The 21,553-nt window shown below is 39.0% G+C and overlaps 1 protein-coding gene and 1 non-coding gene across 4 annotated transcripts in view; both read right to left on the bottom strand.

The window, feature by feature from the left end:
• Positions 1–558: 558 nt before the first annotated feature.
• CKAP5 (cytoskeleton associated protein 5) overlaps positions 559–21,553 on the bottom strand; it is a 54,569-nt gene continuing 33,574 nt past the window's right edge. The window contains exons 24-45 of one of the 3 annotated variants that reach the window (XM_027886820.1): positions 20,169–20,297; positions 19,677–19,871; positions 18,932–19,067; positions 18,060–18,148; positions 16,761–16,886; positions 15,941–16,090; positions 15,351–15,554; positions 14,455–14,590; positions 13,476–13,669; positions 11,909–12,081; positions 11,671–11,694; positions 10,600–10,773; positions 10,051–10,171; positions 9,174–9,353; positions 8,534–8,721; positions 8,043–8,118; positions 7,065–7,253; positions 6,821–6,955; positions 6,210–6,293; positions 5,957–6,116; positions 4,136–4,290; positions 559–2,970 (exon numbers count right to left, since the gene is read on the bottom strand). In XM_027886820.1, coding sequence (XP_027742621.1) covers positions 2,716–2,970; positions 4,136–4,290; positions 5,957–6,116; positions 6,210–6,293; positions 6,821–6,955; positions 7,065–7,253; positions 8,043–8,118; positions 8,534–8,721; positions 9,174–9,353; positions 10,051–10,171; positions 10,600–10,773; positions 11,671–11,694; positions 11,909–12,081; positions 13,476–13,669; positions 14,455–14,590; positions 15,351–15,554; positions 15,941–16,090; positions 16,761–16,886; positions 18,060–18,148; positions 18,932–19,067; positions 19,677–19,871; positions 20,169–20,297 — 3,273 coding nt within the window. In that variant the 3' untranslated portion in view covers positions 559–2,715. The remainder of the gene's footprint in view (positions 2,971–4,135; positions 4,291–5,956; positions 6,117–6,209; positions 6,294–6,820; positions 6,956–7,064; positions 7,254–8,042; positions 8,119–8,533; positions 8,722–9,173; positions 9,354–10,050; positions 10,172–10,599; positions 10,774–11,670; positions 11,695–11,908; positions 12,082–13,475; positions 13,670–14,454; positions 14,591–15,350; positions 15,555–15,940; positions 16,091–16,760; positions 16,887–18,059; positions 18,149–18,931; positions 19,068–19,676; positions 19,872–20,168; positions 20,298–21,553) is intronic. The other 2 variants (XM_027886839.1, XM_027886830.1) reach the window with 2 other exon arrangements.
• LOC114059473 lies at positions 9,878–9,988 on the bottom strand. The gene has a single exon (XR_003571670.1). It is a non-coding gene; the product is annotated as a small nucleolar RNA SNORD67 (small nucleolar RNA).

The following is a 21,553-nucleotide window of genomic DNA, read 5'->3' as shown; positions in this document are numbered from 1 at the left end:
CTCTTTAGCAGCAATTTGTGGACTGCTGAGGACCCAGCAGTACAGCAGTAAACACATTCTTGACTAGCCATCTTGTTCAGCCCAATTTTCTCCTAAAGCAATCACGAGATTTGAAAACTCTCCCTGCTCTCTATGGCACCTCATTCCTAAACTCCTCGCTCATAAAGTCACAGAAACTGGCAACAGTGAAAAGAGTTGTTCTAAAACAAACAGTAATTGATACTAGTGTCTGGCCAACTCCTTTAAGATGGCTCATTTGGGAACCAACCTGAAGTAGCCCAATTTAATTGCCCTAATAAAGCACAAAAACCAACCTCTTAATGATATCTGAGGAACGAAATCTCAAGAGCTCACGTTCCACGACTGTTTAAAGTCACTGATAACCACAGGCACTGGACACTGAAAATGTTTAGCCCTTCTAACATTTAAAGGCTCTCCCTTAAACTACTATCTAATAATCTGTGACAAATTGCTTATATCTAAGAGGGGAACCAGGACCACAGAGTTTCTGGAGTGAGTCACTGTTCATATTGACTTGTTACAAACAATACAGAGGAATAATTTTTAAAATTCAGTTTAATGTTACTTAAATATTGTCTGGGCTAAAGATTAGGCTTTATTAATTTATGTGCACAAGTTTTAGTTCAGAACTCCCAGGATATTGAGTCCAACCAAACACTACAGAGACACAGGGCAAAAACTCATTCAGAAAAAGAAACTATATCTTCTGCTACTCAATTTTCCTGTATTTAACTTCCAATTCAGCTTCAAATTTAAAATAGTTTATACAGGTTTGCAGGCATTGCTGTTTTAACATCCTGAGCTAATTAACAAACAGTTCTTCAGAATGTCTGCTGGATATGGTAAAGAAACATATGGATTAATTTAAATGTCACTAAGTTTCAGAGAGCAGCTAGTAATTGAGAGGTAGTGGCAGTAACTAGTGCCAGCCAACACAAACTGTTCAAAAACTGCCCCAGGTAAAGTGCACAAAACTCAGCACTTACCAATAAGGGCCAACCTCCACTTGTAACAGAGCTCTGTTCCACAAGAAAGTGCATGCCCATTTCAGGTTATGAGAGGAGACTGCAACTCTAAATCAAGGTGGTAGAGCAAGGAATGGCATCATATCGATTAACACGGGATGGAGAACGCTCGCAAGTCCCCTGCTATTGCAGTGTGCAAACTCACCATAAGCACCAAGCAGCAATATATCAACTGCAAAACCCCAGTCTGGGGGTCCTGTGAAAGTTTTCAGACATCTGCAGAAGCTCTGGCATAGATCTGTTGTACAAGTACTAATTTAAAGCCACATTTTTACTGTAATCAGGCAAGGCAGTTTCAGTAACGGCCAAACGCAGAGACTGCTGGTCCACAGAGCAAACAACAAAAGCAGCAGTTACATGGAACAGATTAAAATATAGAGCAGAAGTGTGCTATTTTAAGCCTGCCTGTCCAACTCTTCAAAAACTCTGTTCTAGCTAGAGAACAGATGTGCAATGTATGCTTCACAACCAGTTCTCACATGGAAGTGCAGTAGTAAGGTGAAAACATATCACCTCCCTAGAAATGAAAGGGCTAGAAAGGATACACAGTGTGTCTGTCTTCATCTTTATATTTGTAGCTTCTGAAAAAGGCTAATTACTCTTAAGAAAAAGAAAAAAGAAGTGGCTATAGCCTTTTCAGACTAGCACTACTAGGTGTCTTAGTTACACAAACTAGTAGAGTTTGCTGACATCAGATGATAAAGAGCAAAAAGAATGTAGTGGTGAGGTCAACCTGCAAGAGGAAGACTGCTTAACCAAATGAGTTCAGGATAAATGAGCCCACTGACTGTACATCACTGCTAGTCTATTCCATATCAACAGCAGCAGGCTCCCTCAAAGAAAGCTCCCTCAGTTGGGACTATGCTTAATCTGGCTAAAAAGGCATCACAAGGACTAGATAATTTAAAATAAGCATTTCAGCAAACTAAATAGTCTCAAGTTACAGAAACATACTCCAAAACATAAAAAAGGAACTATGTAAAAATGCACTACTGCTCTTAGAAGTAAGAGTGCAAAGTCTCAGGACTGCACCCACAGACAGTATATTTCCACTTATCTTCCTTATAATGTATCCAAACCCCAAGGTTCCTGTCAAGAATAGCTTAGTTCAGTTCCTAGATGCCCAGTCACTAACATTCAGGAATAGAGAGTGACCTATAACCAGCAGTTGCTGCTGTTCCTACAGAGGCTGGTATAGTTAATGCAAACTTTATTTACAAAAGACACTTAAATTAGTTACTTCATGCCATGTGTCCATACAGAATCAACAGTTCAAGGATTACATGGAGAAGAATTCACAAATTAAAAGTGAAATCACTAAAGATCTTCTAAGAGTTAAGAACTAGGAAAAAATCTTAAAGACAATTTTACAAATAAAAACCCCAAGTTATGAGAAACTAGTCTGAGCAGGATGGTTGTTTACAGGTCTGTACACTAAAACTAATACACAGACAGCCTTCTATTGTCAAAGAGATGCTCACTGAGAAGCAGAGTATGTACAAATACTTGTGCCACAATGACTCAACCCCCCAAAATCCACTGTATTGTACATAAACCAGTTTGTATACATTAGGCCTAAACGAGGCCATTTAACTATGAAGACTTCTAGTTTAGTAAACTAAAGCTGAAGACAGCCCCAAGCAACAGCAATACTGTCTCTTTTGCATCTCTATTTGCGACTGCTTTTTATTCTCTCCAATCTTTTTTTCAAGTCATCAATATTGGCTGCTGCAGAAGAGGGTGAAGCCAGGGTAGTTCCAATGCCAGAAGAATGAGTCTGATTGGAGTCCAGGTCCAGATGTTGGTACTGCTCCCGGGACTCACGGAGCTGGGAGAGCTTACTGTGAAGCATATCTGTAGAGGATGCAACTGTAGGGAGTGTAGGTTTAGAGAGCAGAGACGTCAGAGGGGGTCTGTCTTCCTGCTACGAGAGGGCAAAGTGAAGTGTTAAGACATATAGTGGTAAATGCTACACAAGAAGTACAAATCAAAATCAATGGATTCTCATCTTCACAGGAAACAGTGAAAACAGAGGAAAGAGAAGGACCACTACAACACAAGTGAATCTGGAGCAATAAAGTCAGAACCATGCAAAGCTAACTAAAATACTAAATTCTTTTCATTTGAGTAGTTAATGTTTAACTTCATGTCAGTAGGGACACAAAGACACTACAGTCTTTAAAGATCAAAAAAATTCACTGCAGACCAGATAGACTGCCAGAGTCTTAAACAGCCTGAATTCCAACACCACAAGAGCAAAATCCAATGCCTATGTGCAGCATTAACAGGCAATGAGTTTTCTGGAGGAATGAGAAGAGGACACTTGAATAATTGGCAAGACAGACCCTGCCAAAGACTTAAAACATCAATTCGCTGACCTTTTACCAACTGGTATTTCCATCAGAGCGAGTTACCTTGTTACTATCATCTAGGAAATATTTCCCCCCCTCAGAGCTGTGAGCTGACATGCAAGTTAAAACAGTGATGTACCTTGGTAACTATTCCTAGAGCAAACATCACTTCTCACGTGACCCAGTGCAAATTTCAGTAATTTGCACTAGATTCCTAGCACACAGATCACTGAACTGTAAGAGATTTTGGTCCACAGGTTTCCAATACTAAGCTCATTCCACATTTCTGTACCTTAGTATCCTTACATCCAAAATATATAAAACTTCAAAGCCTTAATTCAGCTCTTATGGTTGTTTCGCAGTAGAAAGATCTAGGATTTCCACATCATTCAACTCAGAAGTCAATATATGTTAGTTTTTAGAGAACAGCAGTTATTTGAACCTTTCTGAGATTCAACTACCCAGCAAGGGAAGATACCAAACTACAGAGCTGTAGAAACACCAGTACTGCAGACAGAGTGGACTGAAACTTAAGCCTGCCTAGCCAAGTAATGAGTTTAAAGCCATTTATACTAGGCACAGCAACATGCAGTTGGTAATTAGGACATGCACTATAATAGAAGATCACAAATTCTGATTGGAATCTGCCTTTGGCAGAGAAATCAATCATCTGAATTTAGAAAAAAGTACAAATCAAGTTTCTCCCCTGAGATTTACAAGAGTTGTCAAGTACAATACCTTTGCATTGTCAAGGCCACAACGCTGCCTGAGGATTTTTAGTCTTTCCAAGTAAACTGAAGGCCCCACTTCCTCCCCATTTGTGTTTCCTATAGAGGAAGATACAGTGTGGGTAGACACAGGAACACATGTTCCTTCCATCTGAGAAGAAATTCCTGGAGGATGAGGGGAAGGAAGGAAGAAAAGTTAAAATCAATTAAAAACATCAAAAAAGAGTAAGCCTCTTGGTCAGTTCCTTGAAATAAGATGCAATGAATGAAGAACTAACCAATCTATAAACTCCAAGCTATTTGCATTTGCTAGTATAGATGTATCAGCGCTTTCAATTCCTTGCAAGAGTGACAATTGAAAACCAAGCAAAGGAATGGAGAAATTTAAGAAGTGGCTGCAGAGCAGCTCCAGAAGTGCTGAGGTCGACAGCTGAAGACAACAGTGGGGAGAGAGGAAGATCTGATGTGGATCAGCAGTAAGTAACCACAACATCTGACAAAATGAACTCAGCAACTGGCAGGATGGGAAATATTTGAAATCTTCTGTCTTTTTCTAGTTTAGTTCTACTTTTGGGTTTACCACTGATTCTAATCCCTCTTTGCTTCATTTGTGTAACTTAAAGCTTTTTTTACCAGTTCAGTCTCAAAGAGCGATTTCTGGAAGGCACATAGAGCAAGGTTTTTAAAGCTTCCCTACCAAAAGACTAGAAAGGGAATTTACATGATGAAAAAGCTTTTCCATTATGAAATGAATTGCAAATGCTAAGACTTAGCACAGACAAAGGTTTGTTTTCACTAATTTACTGCAAGGGCATTTAAACTAGATAAAAGGAGTTAAGCATTTATACTTTAAATACACTTACTTATATTTTACTCTAAATAAAGCACTGTTGCAATACGGAATTATTATAAAAAAATTATAGTTAGGGAGGGAAAAAAAAGACAATTGTGGAATGTAAATTTCATTTTGAAAACTGCTGTACTAATTTTTCAGTTGTACAGACTTTTAAGATGAAAAGGCAGAATTTTCTGTCCTACTTAGTTAAATACATTTAAGAGGTTCTGAAAGAATTTCATTACCTTCCTAAAGTAATCTACAATACAGGGATAGGAGAAGGAACAATAGTAGAAAAAAGGACAAAGTCTGATAGGACACAATGAAACATGAAAGAAATGAAAGTTAAAGGAAGTTTTGATAGAGTGTGTATCAGTTTTTACTGTCAGCTAATGATTTGTCACATTCCCTCCCTAATATTGCATACAGTACTCATTTGTACTTATCTGCAACGAAAAGACTAACACTGTTTTACAGTAATTTATCAGATTAAAAAGCTAGTTTATTGGAAAGGGATCATGACAAATTCTGCAAGAGGAAGAGTCAAGTTGTTTAAAAAAAGCTTTCCAATTCCATAGTAAATAATACTATAAAAAAGCCTCCTGCACCTTTTTGGTAAAAAGGTAAATAGAGAACCTAACTGCTGCTGCTGTTATAAACCAGCTATATATACCTTGCAGCACCAATTTTTGATACTGGACATGAAAACATAGGCTAATGTTCAACCCACACTACAGGATACATATTAGAACCACTTATTTACCAAGCCTTTCAGATGTTTTCTACATTTAGTGTGGTTATACCTTTTTTTTTTGTAGACAAAGAATGCATAGTCCCTGCAAATGGTGCCTCATGAAGCAACACAAGCACCAGGAAAATATGTGGCTTGCTTGGAAATCCATAAACATCTACAAATATTAGTTTCTAGCAGGAGACATGTAACTGATCTCTTATCTCTGCTTCTCACAAATGAATCAGTTTTGCTATAACATGTACCTGTAGAAGGAGCAATGCGTCCTTTCCCCTCACGTTCCGTTTCTATCAGTCGGAGGCCTCTTTCCACATAGCTCTGGAAGAACTGAGAGGAATTTTTCAGGAAGGGCTCAATGTCTGCATCAGAATATTTCTTTTTGTATTCATACAGCTCTGCCAGGCCCTGGGAGGGAAGAGTTCCCATGTATTACTACAACTGCTGTATACACTGTTCCATTGTAGCATGCCCTCTTCCGTGCAGGAAGGGAGCACTCACCTCCTTGGTGTTCTCCTTTGAGCCAATCTTCTTAAATATTTCTGCCAAAATATCATTAACCTTGGCTTTTGAAGCCTTTTCCTCCTAAATAAATGAACAAAAGGAGACTTTTAAAACAAAGTGAATAAAACCAGATGGAAGTCAGACAAACCCACGCCACCCTCAGATCTGCCAGATGGATACAGAGCTTCCAAGAGGAACGAAACCTTCAAGTGATCAGTGTTCTACATAGCCACTGTTTACACAGAATGAGAGGAAGGACATCATCAAGCTGTAGGACTCCTTCTGAGAAGTTAGTGCCTACAACCTGGTTTGGGTATGGTTAATTTTTAGTAGATCAGATGCAGTACCAGGTAGCATTAAACCTATGCTGCACACTTGAGTGTCCTGGAGAGCACCTCATCCTGGGTTATGCACAGAATGCTCACACAAACACACACAGCAAGTTCCCAAAACAGCCATAAATGAGAGGGAAATGAGAAGAGTATTTCCAACATTAGCTGCATGTCAGAAAGGCAATCACTACTGCACATTCCACAATCATAAAATTAAGCTTGTTTCTTAAATTGCCTTACATTCCCTTTCCCTGCCAACACATTTTCTTTACTTACTATGCGAGAAGCTCCTTTTTCTGTATCCTTATCAGCTTTTCCACTCTGGTCCATGGAGTGTTTCATTACTCTACACAGGTGAGCTTCTAGCTCAGACTCATTTTTGTTGTCTATCATTGTTAAATGATCTAAGATCTAAAACAATAAAAAAGAGGAATAACTAAAAAAAAGAAAATAGAAGGAAAAACTTTTGTCACTTCATGAACATTCAATTTAAAAGCACATGACTAGTGATTGCTCTGACCTTGGGCCCTTTCAACTTGCACAGGGTGTGAAGCAGAGTCTTCAGTGTCCTTATAGGAAAATCACTCTTACATTGCTTCAGCTTCTCTTTGGGAAACACCTTCATGAAAATGTGGATATCCAGCAGAATCCGATCCAGATTTATGCTATTAATGGTTTCCGGAAGAAGACGCACCATCCTCCACAGACACTGGAACGAGAGGCTGACTTGAAGCAAGACAACTCAAGGAAAAAGCATTCAATTATATAATGAGAGATTACACAACACTACCACTGAGTCACTTCACTCTCCTACCATGTACAGGCACGCACTGTCTGTCTGCTCAAGCTATATTTGCACTGGTACGTACTTTCTCTTTGTAACTAGCTGTACAGTATCCAGATCTTTCTTTAGAGCTGATGCATAAATGTGGTGCTGACTTCTCTATCAACAGCAGGAGACTAAATGCTTTGTGTGAAAAAATTTCAGCAGATAATACATATGTGCTATATACACTGACATGGAGCACAGGCTTTTTAGGTTTAACCTCATTAAGAATGCCTAAATTGTCTTTAAACCAAGCCAGTTACAAAAGGGTTATATTAAAAAAAAAAAAAAAATCACACTCATGCTTTAAATGCAAACATTTGCATGTTCACTTTACCTATCATTAGAGATGACAAAACAGAAGTCAGTTCCAGTCTGAGACAGTTTGAATCCACAGTGCAGTGCTGTGCCCAAGCAAACGAGCCCAGCAGGTGACTGTACAGCTCTGTATTGAGTTTGCATTAGTGTGCACAGGTTTCTGTAAACTATTAGCAGGTGTATATACCCTCCTGGCATACAAGAAGTCCCTATATGTGACATCTAATAATGTTATAAGAGTTATAAGGAATATTTCAAGTTATGGCCACTAATTTTTTTTAACTGTATGTTTTCATTTCAGCTGAGATGATTCAGATAAACCAAGTAAGTTCAAAATCTCTATTATAGGCTCACCTTCATGACAAGTTCTGAAAACTTAGGAGAGCTGGCTGTTGCTAGAAGACTGTCTTGGAGCAAAACAAGCAGAGCACTAGAAGGAATAAATTTATAAATGTTACACAGAAAAAGTTCCATACACAAGAAAAATGATGCCAACTCACCCCAGAATACCACACCAGAGACTGAGGTTAGTCCAGCAGTTTACATCATGTTGTCTAACAGCTCTTTCCTTTCTAGTATGTTACAAGAATTTAGGAGACAGTCTGCTGAACTATAAGGCATACAGAATCATACTAGGCTGGTTTGTTTAGCATGCCTCTAACTGTGAAGACTGTGCAGTCAAATTCTGATCACCACTGATGATGAGCGATAATTCTTTATCAGCTAACTGAATGGTTCTACAGACATTTGTCTTTGCTTACAGAATGACTAACAAACTCAGCCATTCAAGGAACACACAAGAACAGGTAAAGAAAAGCAGTAATTGTGCAGTTCTCATTATATACCTCAGAATGTTGGTCTGGTCAGACTTCTCCAGAACTTTCACTACCAAGAGGTTGACTGATCGGATGACCTGCTCCCCCTCCTCAAGGTCTTCAACCCGAGAATCCAGCATTAATGTAATAAGACCATGCATTAGGTCTTTAAGCACACCAGTGGAGGCTTCTCGAGCCAGACTCTCAATCTGAAATAGCTACAGATTGAAGACAGTATTAGTTTTCCCTGTACACGATCCTTTAATACAGGAATTTCTCTAGACTACACTGTCTAACCATGAGATCTCCCTGTTTCCCTGAACATTAAACAGCGAAAACACAACTACGAAGAAAGTTATTTCTACTGAGTGTCTTCTAAAAATACTTAGGCCATCAACTCAGCACTCAAAAAGGAATATATAAACAGAGCTTAATAGAAGTATTACAGTGGCTGTATTCTGCAGAAGCAACAAGGAGACCTTCTTCCCCAATTTCTCATTCCCCACTCCCTCTCAAAAGGTGCACTGATGAGCAGATAGTTAGCAACAAACCTTCATGAAAAAGACTCAGTAGTAATCTAACCAAGGTACAGGACAGACATTCCATTCTCCTGCAACTTCTGCCCAGAAGTTATTTGCACTTTACCTCACGTTTTACATCAAAGCCTTACCGTGATCATGCTCCCAATAATACAGCTGTAAAGTCTGACTATCTCATCTTTGTCCAGCTTCTCATCTGCCATGTGCGTGTTGTAGATTAACCGAAGCTGCATAAATGTAGCTATTAGGAATTGGTCAATGTGGCCAGACATGGCTTCTGCTTTGTCCTCCTGCTTGAGTACCTCATCAATCTAAGATTTAAAAACAAAACACTCTAGTAAAGTCAACATAATGCAAACGGGTGAAAAATAACAACTTAAAAACTCTTCTGTAGGAAGGGTCTTGTCTTGATCAATAGATTTGCCAAGGCACTTGTATTCTAAGCTTTCACCTGAAATCAGTAGCCACAGACCTATACTGCTAATGCAAATACAATCAATTATTAATCTTTTAGAGAACTGCAGTCCTATCCTGTACACAAATGAAAACACTCCATAAAAAATTCTGGAATTAACAGCTTTATAAAATCTTTTTTTAAGTATTGTGAAAAGTAGTTAAAGCCACCCTAAAACCACGTAAAAACTGAGGCAAGACAATCCTTTTGCAGAAGATCTATAAAACAGTTTACATTAAAAATGAGGTCTCACTGACTAACTGGCTTTTTTTAAACTCATAGCATAAATAATTTAACAAAACCAAAAAGATAACACAGAATCACTAATGAAAAAAGCGTTAAGTCTATTCTACCTCTTCCAAGTGAAATTTCTATTGCTAAAGCGAGTCAGATGGCCCCTGTGCACTTAGTTTTGTCATCAGGGAGATTCGGAGCAGAGTCCATGTCACCTGACATGATTGCTCCACCACAGTGCAACTCATCACCCTCGCAGACAAAGAGTTTAGTACAGCGTGATTAGTTGCTATGATTAGTTGCTACCTTCATTCACTTACCTGTGTTAGAGCCTGAATGCTTGTATTTATATCACCACTGGCTACTTGGGAAATGACAAAGTTGATAGTAGAAGCTGTGTTACTGTGCATGTCATCAAAGTGCGGGGACACAGCACGAATTCTAAACAGTCAACAACAGGATTCATTACTTTTTGGAGAGCTACCTTAATTCACACTTAACTCTTACACTTCAATCAAGATTTAGATAAAAGGGAAAAGGATTTCATTCTTCACTGAGGATAGTCAAGGAAGGAATCACTTTTTAACATGTCTATTGCACTACTTGTAAAGACACTGACGATGCATTTACAAACTCAGAATTCTTTTACTATAAAACTACATAAGTAGAACTCAGGTTTTTCATTAAAAATAACTGCTCTTTAGATTTCAGAACAGTGTAAGGGACTTTTGTTTTGACATCTCTTCAAATTAGCTGACACGACCCTCTTATGTAAATAAGTCTGAATGTAGAAACTAGCCAATTCAGCTTCACAAAACAGTTTTTAAGTAGTCCTGCTGGTTTCACTTAGGAGTTAAAGCTAAACTCACTTGGGCTCAGGAATCAAGACTGGCTCAAAAATGTCATCTAGTTTGTGCTGCACAAGTGCTGGCATCTCACATCTGACAGTTCCGTTGTCATTTTCAATTTCATCAAGATCCAGCTGAAATTCCCGTGGAACAGAATGTGTTGTCTCAGAGTGACTGCCCATGTTGCGATTTTGGCTATAGAAACCAGGAGAGAGGTGTTTATTAAACATACACAAGAGGCAAGAGTACTAGCACTAGCATCCACTGGCAGCCCTAACTCTCAGAATAGCACAGATTTTGGAGTTCTGATTATATTTAAGCCCCCTAGTAACTCCCTCTGCCTTTCCCCTAAGCCATGAGTAAAACTTTTGTAGGCCAGAAGAGCAGCTGCTGGTTACTTGCTTTCCTACTTCCTCTTGTAACCCACAAGACCCCCTGCACCTGTGACAGGTATACAATGGTTTGAGATAACTAGTAGAGCTTACAGTAGTATAAATGGAATACAGCTTTGAAGTTAGCGTGGCTTTTTTCTCCTCTTTGGCTTTTTTCATGATGGGCAGGATGCATATGCACACAGCAACCTTGCAAGCTCCTCTGAACCTAGGACTCCCAGCATCCCACATAACTTGTGCTGCGTATTAGATTTTTCAGGGAAATATTCTAATACATAGTTCTCAACACAGACTTTTACTCAAAAATAATGAGCAGGCAGCAAGGAATACAGATTCTGATTTTTTGTTTCTGGTACTGTTGCCCCAGGCTCTATAATTCACACATGCTTATCCAGTTCTGTGCTTTATGTTTAACATAAAAAGTTAAGAACAGGGTCCAACCAATACAAAGTTTAATGCAACACATGGAAAGTTCTTCCAGTATTTCGAACAGCTGCTTAATGTGGAAGTGCCAAGTCTGCCTGCAGCTCAATCTATAGTCACCTTGACAGAAACCTTTATTTTTGGTTTCTTTGTCGGAGACTCGTAAATAACCTTGAATTAATCATGGCAAACCCGTCACCCTCAGGAAGGGATGACTGGGATAGAAACCGAAAGATACAAGAGCCTTGCTACCAAGGAGTTAGTGGGCAGTACTTACATCCTATAAGTGCGATACATAATTCTGTCCATGGAGAAGCAGTGAAAAGAGGCACAAGACCATTTAGAAAGATTTCAAGACAGACAAGACAAAAAAGTTTCAGACATTTTGATTTATATTATTTGGCCGATTTTCACCACATGCAAAGATGATGATATGAGAACTGAAATGACATTGCCAGACATGGTATTAGCACATACACTATGCAGGGCAGAGACCACAACGTGTCATTACATACTTGAGCTTGGAGGACATGTCCTCAGCTGGTCCCTTCCGCATCATGCCAGCGTTAGCACTGATGTTTTGAGTACGTTGAGATTTCTCCTCTGCCTGTCTCACGGGAGCAGCAGAGGGTCTCTTGGCTGACCGTTTTATTCTTTCCTCCAGCATGCTCATGTCTTTCTCAGAAAGCTGTAACACACAATGCTTTCACTCAACTCGAGTTGTATGGATTTTAGAAATCTAGGTCACCTACAGGATGCATACCCCTTACTACTGCAGACTGAAGTTTCCTATTACCAAGGTAAGAATTGTCAATGCTACCACCTAGCAGCAAACTAACAGGACCACTTTGGACTGTCAGATTCAGAGCTAATTGAAGAGCTAATTAACCCATGTTGACAAGCTGCAATACCAAATACAGTTACTTCTAGCCCACATAATTTTCAAGAAACAATTGATCTTGAATTCAAACTATGGTACTTATCAAGTGTTTCCAACTGTTGCTGCAAAAAACCCAAACAAAATGTCTCCACCCACCTTCCCTGTTAAGAGACAAAGTAGTGCTTTAACACTCTGGACCCTGTCACAAAAGCCACAGTCCTTCAGACAGACGTCCTGTTCAATGTACTCATCATTCAATCTGAACATAAGATCGAACTTAACACTCCAACTCAGGCAGCGAAAAGATTCCTGTTTACCTGCTTACCTACTGGACCAAAGATTACCAATAACTACATTTGAACACAAGTAGGCATGACAATTTTGTGAGAACTAGTCTCCAGCATCCCTATGATTTGAAAACCTTCCTGAGAACCCATACATTTTAGTTTACCGAAGTTCAGAAAGTCATGGTTAGAAAAGGCTGAATAGTTCAGGTGCTACAGTTCTTTTCTAAACCTTGAAAATCCAAAAGCAAATGGACTATGTAAAGCTAAGGAGAACACAGATTGCACTCTGAACAATAACAGAAATAAGATGTGAATCTAAAATGCTAATGGAAATTAACCAGTACCTAAAAGGGGCCTACAAGAAAGCTGGAGAGGGATTTCTACCAGGAGTACATAGTGATAAGACAAGGGATAATTATTTTAAAATTAAAAAGGGTAGGTTTAGACTGGATTAGAAATTCTTGGCTATAAGGGTGGCTGAGGCACTGGAACAGAATATGCCATCCCTGGAAGTGTCTGAGGTCAGGTTGGATGGGGCTCTGAACAACCTGGTCTAGTAGAAGATGTCTCTGCGATGCAGCGGGGTTGGACCTAAATGATCATTAAGGTCCCTTCTCAAACCATTCTAGGATTTCATATATCCCACAATCTGGGATTAATCAGGTAATTTATTGCACCTCTGATAGTTATTTTCAAAACTACAAAATGCTCTTGACACCAACAGCAAGATGCACCATGACCAATAACAAGCAAAAAAGTGCCAACCCTCTACAAAAGCGTAAGGATTTGAAAAAAACACAAACAACAAAAAAACCAAAACCCCTCAAACAATCCCACAAAACCAAACACCTCCCACCCCCCCAAACTACCACCTAAATCCCCAACCCCCATAATCTTATTGCCAGGTATACTCACATTTCCAATCAGCTTGAACACTTGATCGCCATGAACGTTATAGACAGTGACAATGGTGTTCAGTGCAGCATTGCGCACGGTGTTGTCCCTATCACCAATGTGAGTTGCCATTTCTTTTAAGGCTTTCCCTGGAGTTGGTTGGCATACATTCATGCCATACGATTCAACCAGGCACCCAAGCTCTTCCAAGCATTCTAAAGAAAGAAAATAACATACACACATTCAACTTGAAAGCTGCTGGAAAGAGAGCCCTCCCCGTTTCTGTGTTGCTTGTGCCACATCAACGTTCACTGCAGAGAACTGTCAATCACAAAGCTGACGACAGACACGCTCCAGGTGATTTACGAGATGAACAAATAATAGATATTGATGAATAAAAGTAAACTACAGGAGCAGACTACTTCACACAGAGTATCTAAAAGTTGTCAGTTACCCCTATACCCTTCAAATACTTCCTGCCACCATATATGAGCAATGCTACAGTTAACTTCACATCTAGACGGTTTAGACAGTTGTGAGCTCGCAATGCTATATTATGTATAGAATTTAACTTCCTGTTTTTAGTTCAAGCATCATAACTTTATTACAGACCTTATTTGTGTTGAGACAAATGTGCAATGTAGAGACATTTCTTGATCAGATTAACTAACTCTCCTGGTGACTAGGATGAGAGTATTGTCACCCTTCTCCCCAGTACTGTTTCACTAAGAAAACAAGCCTACTCAAGGGAGACGCAATCTTAATACTGATAGAAACTCGAGAGATTGCTCATCTTAGGAAGGCACAAAGACCAAAAATAAAAAGCAATATGACTCTTTAAAATCTGATTCCTTAAACACTTAAAAAAATCCGCATAAATTGTCACAATGCAGGCAAATCTCACATCGCACCCAACACTCTCAGGCTGAGTTTTTCAAGACACAAACCAAAGCAATTTCAAGTACTTTGCCTAAGCCCAGTTCAACCTGCCATTTCGCACCTGCACGTTGTTTTGAGTTTTTGGATTTCGTCCCCTCCATGATGAAAGGGAACATCTTGCTGGCTGGATAGATGAGACACATCCTGTTCAGAATGGCACGTACATCCTTGCGGATGACATCTTTTGGTTCTCCTACCTAAGGGAAAATTAATAAAAGAAAAAGAGGGGAAGAAATATAAAGTATTTTAAGCAGTCTCCTGATACTATTTCACTATTCTAAATAATGTTAAGAATGCCAGAATTATTCTCAAGGCAAAACTCCTTTTAGGTCAACGTCTTTTAAAGGGAAATACTCAGGCTTCTAAGTGCCACATCTGCACATCTTTTAAATATCTCCAGTGATGGGAACTCAACCACTTCCCTGGACAGCCTGTTCTAATACTTGATCAGCTGTTTGGTGAAAAACTTTTCCCCAATATCCAACATCAGCATCTCCTGGCACAACTTGACACTGTTTTCTCTTATTTATTCACTTGTTACTTAGCAAGAAAGAGACCAACACCCACCTCACTACAATCTCCTTTCAGGTAGTTATAAAGAGCACCAAGATGTGCCCTGAGACTCTTTTTCTCCAGGCTAAAAAACTAAGCCTGTTTTATCTCATACAACAGTTGTATCTCATACAACTGGCCTCAGCCCATCGATCCAGCCTGTTCTGATCCCTCTGTAAAGCCTTCTGACCCTCCAGCAGATTGACACTCCTGCCCAATCACTGTTGAAGATATTAAACACGACTGCCCCAACTATGAGCTCTGGGGAACACCACTCATGACCAGCTGCCAACTGGATTTAACTCCATTCACAATATATTTAGAATGAACATATTGCAGTATTTGACGGTATCCTGCTATATTCCTCATGAAAAATAAGGTTAGTTTCTGTAAAATAAATTGTACCTTTAGGATAAGATATGGAATGAAAGAGGATGCTTCATTTTCAGTGAGGTGATACTCTTCTTGACTCAGCATATTGAAAAGCAATTTAAGGTATTCAAGTGTTTTCATCAAAACACTTGTGTTGGTATCAAAGAACCTCAGGGTAAGCCATTTTAAGATCAAATCCAGGCAGCTGATGACTCCGTCTTTTTCACTCTCCAAGTGCTTGAAGTAAGAAAAAAAAAGGTTATGCACAATTACACACACACACAGAGTTTAAGAAAAGAACAAAGAATAAGTTAAGCTATGTCTGATAAGACAGTCTAGATTTATTGGTCAATTCTTAGAACCATAAGCACTCACTTTTAACTTTCTGAAATTTTAAGAGAAGTCTCTGGTGAGGAAGTTTTCCCTTCTCCCAAGAAACAGGATTAATACCAACTTCACCATACCTCTGAAAATTATTTCTATGTATGTTTAGGTTTCAACTTCACAGAACAATGACTTCTGACTCCTCAGAGAATTCCTATGTGATTTGAATTCAAGCAGAATCTGTCATAGCAGAGAGTAATTCTATAACACATCATCTACTACCACAGAGACAAACTCACCTCAATCATAACAGCCAATGCTTTGTTGTGGTGCTGAAAGTCTGCGTGAAACATCTCATCCTGTAGCCATTTGGCCACACAAGTGGACATCTGAGTTTTTAGCTGTTCAATATATTCATCACGGGGAGTAGTGAAATTCCACTTTAACACCTGCAAAAGGCAGGATTTAGAATGCAAAGTAAGCAATACATTTTCTTCCTGAAAGACTCTGCTGATTGTATATCTTTTAGTTCTGTTTTAGAATCTGTTTTCAAAGTTTTCTTATTGCCATTAAGTAATAGGAAAAATCAGTGGTGTTTGCTCACCTTCTCTTACGTGAAAAATTTTCTTCACGTGGACTGCTTATCTTTAGGCCATCATCTTAGTAGTTATCACTTAAAGTGGTTGTTTTTAAGCTACAGACAGGCCTATCTACTAGGAAGTTACAAGTAACATGCATGTTTTCAGTAATAAAATTTCCCTAAGAATTGCTAAGTAGGGCTGTTCAAAATAAGTAAATTAAAGCACTTACAATGTATCCTAGAACTCTGACATTGTACCTGAAAACAGCTGACTAAGCTTAATGATCCTTCACAAATTCTCAGCATTTATACACTGTCATAAAAGCCCCATATGCATAAAATTTGGAAATCAGAAGAGAAACACCACAGTAAGCCAGATGTGGAATTCAACTGAAGACTCAGGTAATCAGTCCAAGATATGGACAGTAACAAGCACTTTCATACCATGGTACGTTTAATTCTAATTGAAAAACTAACAAATGCCATTTAAAAAAAAAAATCTCCTTCAAAACTTGTGAATATATTCTAATTTTTCTTACCTTCAGAGCTTTCTCCTCTTTCATCCTCTGTTCTTTCCCATTTGGGACTATGATAAAAATAGGACCTGATTTATCATCATCTTCCTTCAAACTAGGCTTGCTTAGCACTTTCTTCCCTTGTACACCCTGGAGAAAGCACAGTATTAATAGGCAATACAAGACATATATATGCCTCAGTCCCAGCATTTGCAAGCGTTAGATACCAGCCAACCTCATGCTGCCTATGTATACAAGAGCCAGAGAGAAGCTGAAAGAAAAATGTTGATTAGAATTTTAAAAGTGTGTGCTCTGCTGCTGTGGAAGCAATACCCATGACAGTGTGCACAGTAGTACCCTGTGAAGTACGACACGTCACTCAACCAGTGTGCTAGTCACCCACACACATCCCTAAAACCCAACGCGGTACCTGTTTGATAGACTGGCTCTTTGTCAGACTTGAATTGCCTTTGCTGAGGCTTGTGTTAGCTTTGGACAGGCTGGCATTACCCTTGGATTTATTGCTATTAACATTGGACTGCTGTAAATAAGCCACAGAAAAGTCTTTGTTGTTAGACAGCTATTTACTCTTTAGAGTTACCATTCCAAACCTTTTAATGCATTTGCAGCAAAGGCCTTAACTCTACAGTCCCAGTTCTGAACTCCTGACAGAACACTTGAGTCGACTTCCGCAAATCTACAATATCCTTCAAGGTCTGCTTTGCTTGCTCTTGCCAGGAATACAATCAAATGTTTTTGTTACAGCACTACTTCAGACAATGGAGGCAATAGGAGACTGTAGAACAATTCAGGTTATTTTTAGTTGTACCCACAGGACAAACTTTAAAGTTAATAGCGAAAAAAATTAATGTAAAGCAAAAGAGAAAAACCTAACCACAAATTGACTGTAATTAATCGAGATTATTGTGCTTTTAAGCATATTCCTTCCCTTTTTTCACTTGTGATTGAGAACATTTTACCCTTCATATTTTAAGGCAGAGACGAATTTCTTTTGATACCTGGGTTCAAAATGAATGTTAAAGTATAACATTGGAACTGTAATGGTAAGAATGAATTCTCAATAGCACAGAATCAAGAAGGCCAAGCAGATTTAGGACAGATTGAGTCTCACAAGACTGGATTTTTGACAACAAAGACTTTAAGAATTAAATAGGTAATGACAACAGTGGTGATTAGGTAAGTGATATGGGAACAGCTGTCACTTTAGAGCTCAAGGACTACACTCTTCTACTCATAACAGATTAACAAACCACAGCTATTAACTTCATGGAACTGATTTCATACAAAATAAAACCAGCATACCTTAGTTTTAGAGGACAGTCCTCCTGCTTTGGCTTTTTTGGGATCAGGCTTGGATTCCATGGTATTAGACCCCAGATCATCAGCAAATGCTAGAGAAACAATAGACCATTTCAAGCTATCTACAAGCCCATTTTACGTTATCAGCTTTCTGTTCTAAGAAGAGAAGAAAAACTGTTCATGGATATGATATACTTATCACACAGATGTCTGAGGATTTTAGACCCACAGAGGAGGTCCCTTAAATTCCATGTTAGATTACAAAGTTCTCATAATTAATATTGTACTATGCTAGCAAATTTGTCATTTTCAAAACAATTTAAAAATGCATTAGCCTTTCCAGGCTAATGCCTAGAGCTGTAGTTGTACCTGGTTTGAGCAGGCAAGCTAGCCCCAGTAGAGCAATAAGACAGGACTACTTCTTCAAATCACTTGTCCCCTAATCCCATTACCCTCTTTTGCATCAGCCCAAGCAACCTGGCAGTCCCAGAGTAAACTACATTGAGGAAGTGGTCTAGATAAAAAATAATGTGAAAACATTTTAAAAATATATTAAAATCAGATTAGTATTACAAAAAGCTTCCCCCTGCAGCACAGGGGTTTTAACTTCAATACCAAGTAGATATTTTCAAATTTTCAAATAGCAGCTGACAGATGGTTGTGTGGAAAGGAAACACCCTCCTACATTGGAAGCTGATTCAACTCCAAGAAAGGCCAGAACTGCAGACAGAACTCACTAGATTACACAGTTCTTTGTAACCCTAACTATGCTGAATTCCTCTTCTCCAGCTAAATATGTTTCTTCTTCTGGAATGTCAAAAAGCTTCAAAGCCCACCCTTTTCTCAGATGTTTCCCAGAATATAAGAGAGGTTACCTGATGCAGGTTGGAATTTGGCTGGAGCTGTTCCCCCTACCACTCTAGAAGATGATTTAGCAGGGGGAGCTGGTTTGGCTGGCATGTTGGCTTTGGCTTTCTCAAGCATGGCCAGTACCTGGTCTTTGGAAGTTGGCTAGAGAATATAAAAGGGAAAAAAGTGATAAATGTAGCAATGACTGTCACTAATCTTTCCAATACAAGCCACGGACAAGGAAAACAATAGTACTTTGAAATAAGCTATTCTCTGTTTAGCACCTTCCATGATTGTTTCAGATAGTTTTGTTCTGAGATAAAACATCTGCAAGACCTATGGGAAACGTATGCACCAGCAATCTAGGTAAGTGGTCCTATGAAGTCAGTGGAACACCCTACAACTATTCTTCACTCAAGGGTTCATAAGCCAGACCAAACTGCTAGAAGCCATCTGAAAGTATGAGTACAAGAGCATACAGTGGGACAGTAACTGGTATGGAAGCTATATGCAGGCAGATTTTTTTCAGAAGAAACGAAGAGTGAATAAATATCAGGCTCTCAAAGTGGTAAGCCTGTAGTGGCAGTAATCATTTTTGAAATAAAGAAAGCTCTAACTCACAGCCTCCTGATACTATTTTCAGCCCCTCTGAAAATATTTGATGCAGACAAGCTTACATGACTCAGGACAGCATATCATGAGACTGTGAACGTGACTTGTTAATATTCACTCATTCAAGGTCACATTGTCTAATCTTTGAGACAGAAATACCTTCAGCTTGCCAGTGGCTTTTGCCATCTTCTCAAAGCCAAGATGCATCATAAAGAAGGGCAGGGCATCCTGTGCCTTTTTGCGCACATCCCCGTTTCGATCTTCAAGGCAGGAGTACAGGTGAGGCACACACAAGAGTAGGTCAGAAGGAACAGAACGGAGGGTAGGCAACTTCTCAGCCAACCAACCAAGAAGCTGAAAGAAAATTTTAAAATAAAAGCCTTTGAAGAAGTGCTCACAGTGCTCTGTTAGGCCACAAGACTCTGAATAGTAGTCCCTCTACTGGCATAACTCTGTGTGAGTAGGAAAACCCCACCCCAAACTTTCCTCAGGCAAATATTCATAACTAACTTCAACTTGGATGTTAGCAATTAAAAAATAAAAAGTTGAGTACAATGTGTTAATACACATCTATCTTAAAATTTGAAGCATAGTCTCTTAAAACAATGAAGGTTGTCACTTTTGAAAGCAGTTTACTTGACTGAAGCCTACCTCTTGTCTTAGGAAAGGATTTTCTTTTTTGAGCTCCTCAGACAGGTCTTCCCCTTCCAACCACTCTTTCATGCCAGTTTGCTCAGCCCAGGCATTCACAGTTGCTAATGCAGCAGCACGAACGTTATTCTGCAGCGAGAACAAGATTTAAGAAGAATAAATGTAAAGAGGGGTCAGAAGTTCACAACAGAAGAGGCAACGATCATCCTTCCTATGAAAGGAAAAAGCTTTCACATCACAGGCTTTGAAATCTCCTTTTTTATTCACTGCTTGAGAAGTCTAAGATTCAGAAGAATTTAGTTTTAGCAACAGTATCAGCTGCAGCAATCACCAAATCAGACATACTTATCTACCATACAGCACATTAACGAATCAAGGCAAGTGGGTTACAGAACCTGCTATTAGGGCACTCTTATTTAGGACACACATGAGCAAAAGTGAAATCAGGAACAGGGAAAGCCCTCTAACTTCCACCAATTTCCATATTTAGTGTTTTTTCCAAGCAAAATTTAGAACAGCACCCTTTTTTGAAAGAGCTATGTGAAGGTATGATGAGCCAGATGGAATACCTAACAATCACAGTTCCTTAAAACATTATTGGTGTAGACATGACTCTATATACTGAAGGTCAAATTTATGAGGAAAGCTGGTAACGTAACAGACTCTTTTATGTTTAGTATAAATCAATATTAAATGTAGAGGTAACATCCGGGCTTATATGTAAATAAGTAATGAGCATTCTCGCAAATAACTTGTCCTATCTCAAGTCTCATTGAGGAAAAGAAACAAATCACGTGTTGCAGATAATCAGATGCACATCAGCCTCTCTAACAAGACCTTGGTTCCCCATCACTCAAATTTAACTTGTCTTCACTCATGCAACAAGCTGTTGACTTTCCTCAACTATTCAGTGGGTCCACTATAAACATATTGAAGTAGGGTGCAGAAAGGACCATCCTCATCCTCAAAAGCTGGATAACTTTGATAAACTAGTTAAATCTTGCACTTGCAGTACTTAAAAAAAATACTACTGTAAAAATGTTTGAATGAACATACCATTTTCTGTCAGCATTGTAGTTCTTAGAAGTTATATTGGTATTACTCATTTTAGCAGCACCGTAAGTTAATCACAAGCAGTCTTATCCTTAAACCATGCACTTGGAACTGAAATACCAGGCAGAGCTTTGAGCAAGCTGGTCTAGTGGAAGGTGTCGGCCCATGGCAGTGGGGTTGGAACTAGGTTGGAAGGGAACCCTACAGACCATCTAAACAATTCTATGACTCTACAAAGGGAGTTTATTGTTACCTCAAGATAAATGGTGAACAAAAGAAGAATTCAACAGTCACGTAAAATCTCAGTTCTTGAAGACTCTTAAAGACAAAAC

The sequence above is a fragment of the Empidonax traillii genome, unplaced genomic scaffold, assembly GCF_003031625.1.
Source record: "Empidonax traillii isolate 1590-97213 ecotype Southwest subspecies unplaced genomic scaffold, ASM303162v1 scaffold11:size2795301, whole genome shotgun sequence".
Classification (NCBI taxonomy): Eukaryota; Metazoa; Chordata; class Aves; order Passeriformes; family Tyrannidae; genus Empidonax; species Empidonax traillii.
The sequence above is the reverse complement of the archived record's forward strand: the minus strand, read 5'-3'. Positions and strand labels throughout refer to the sequence as shown.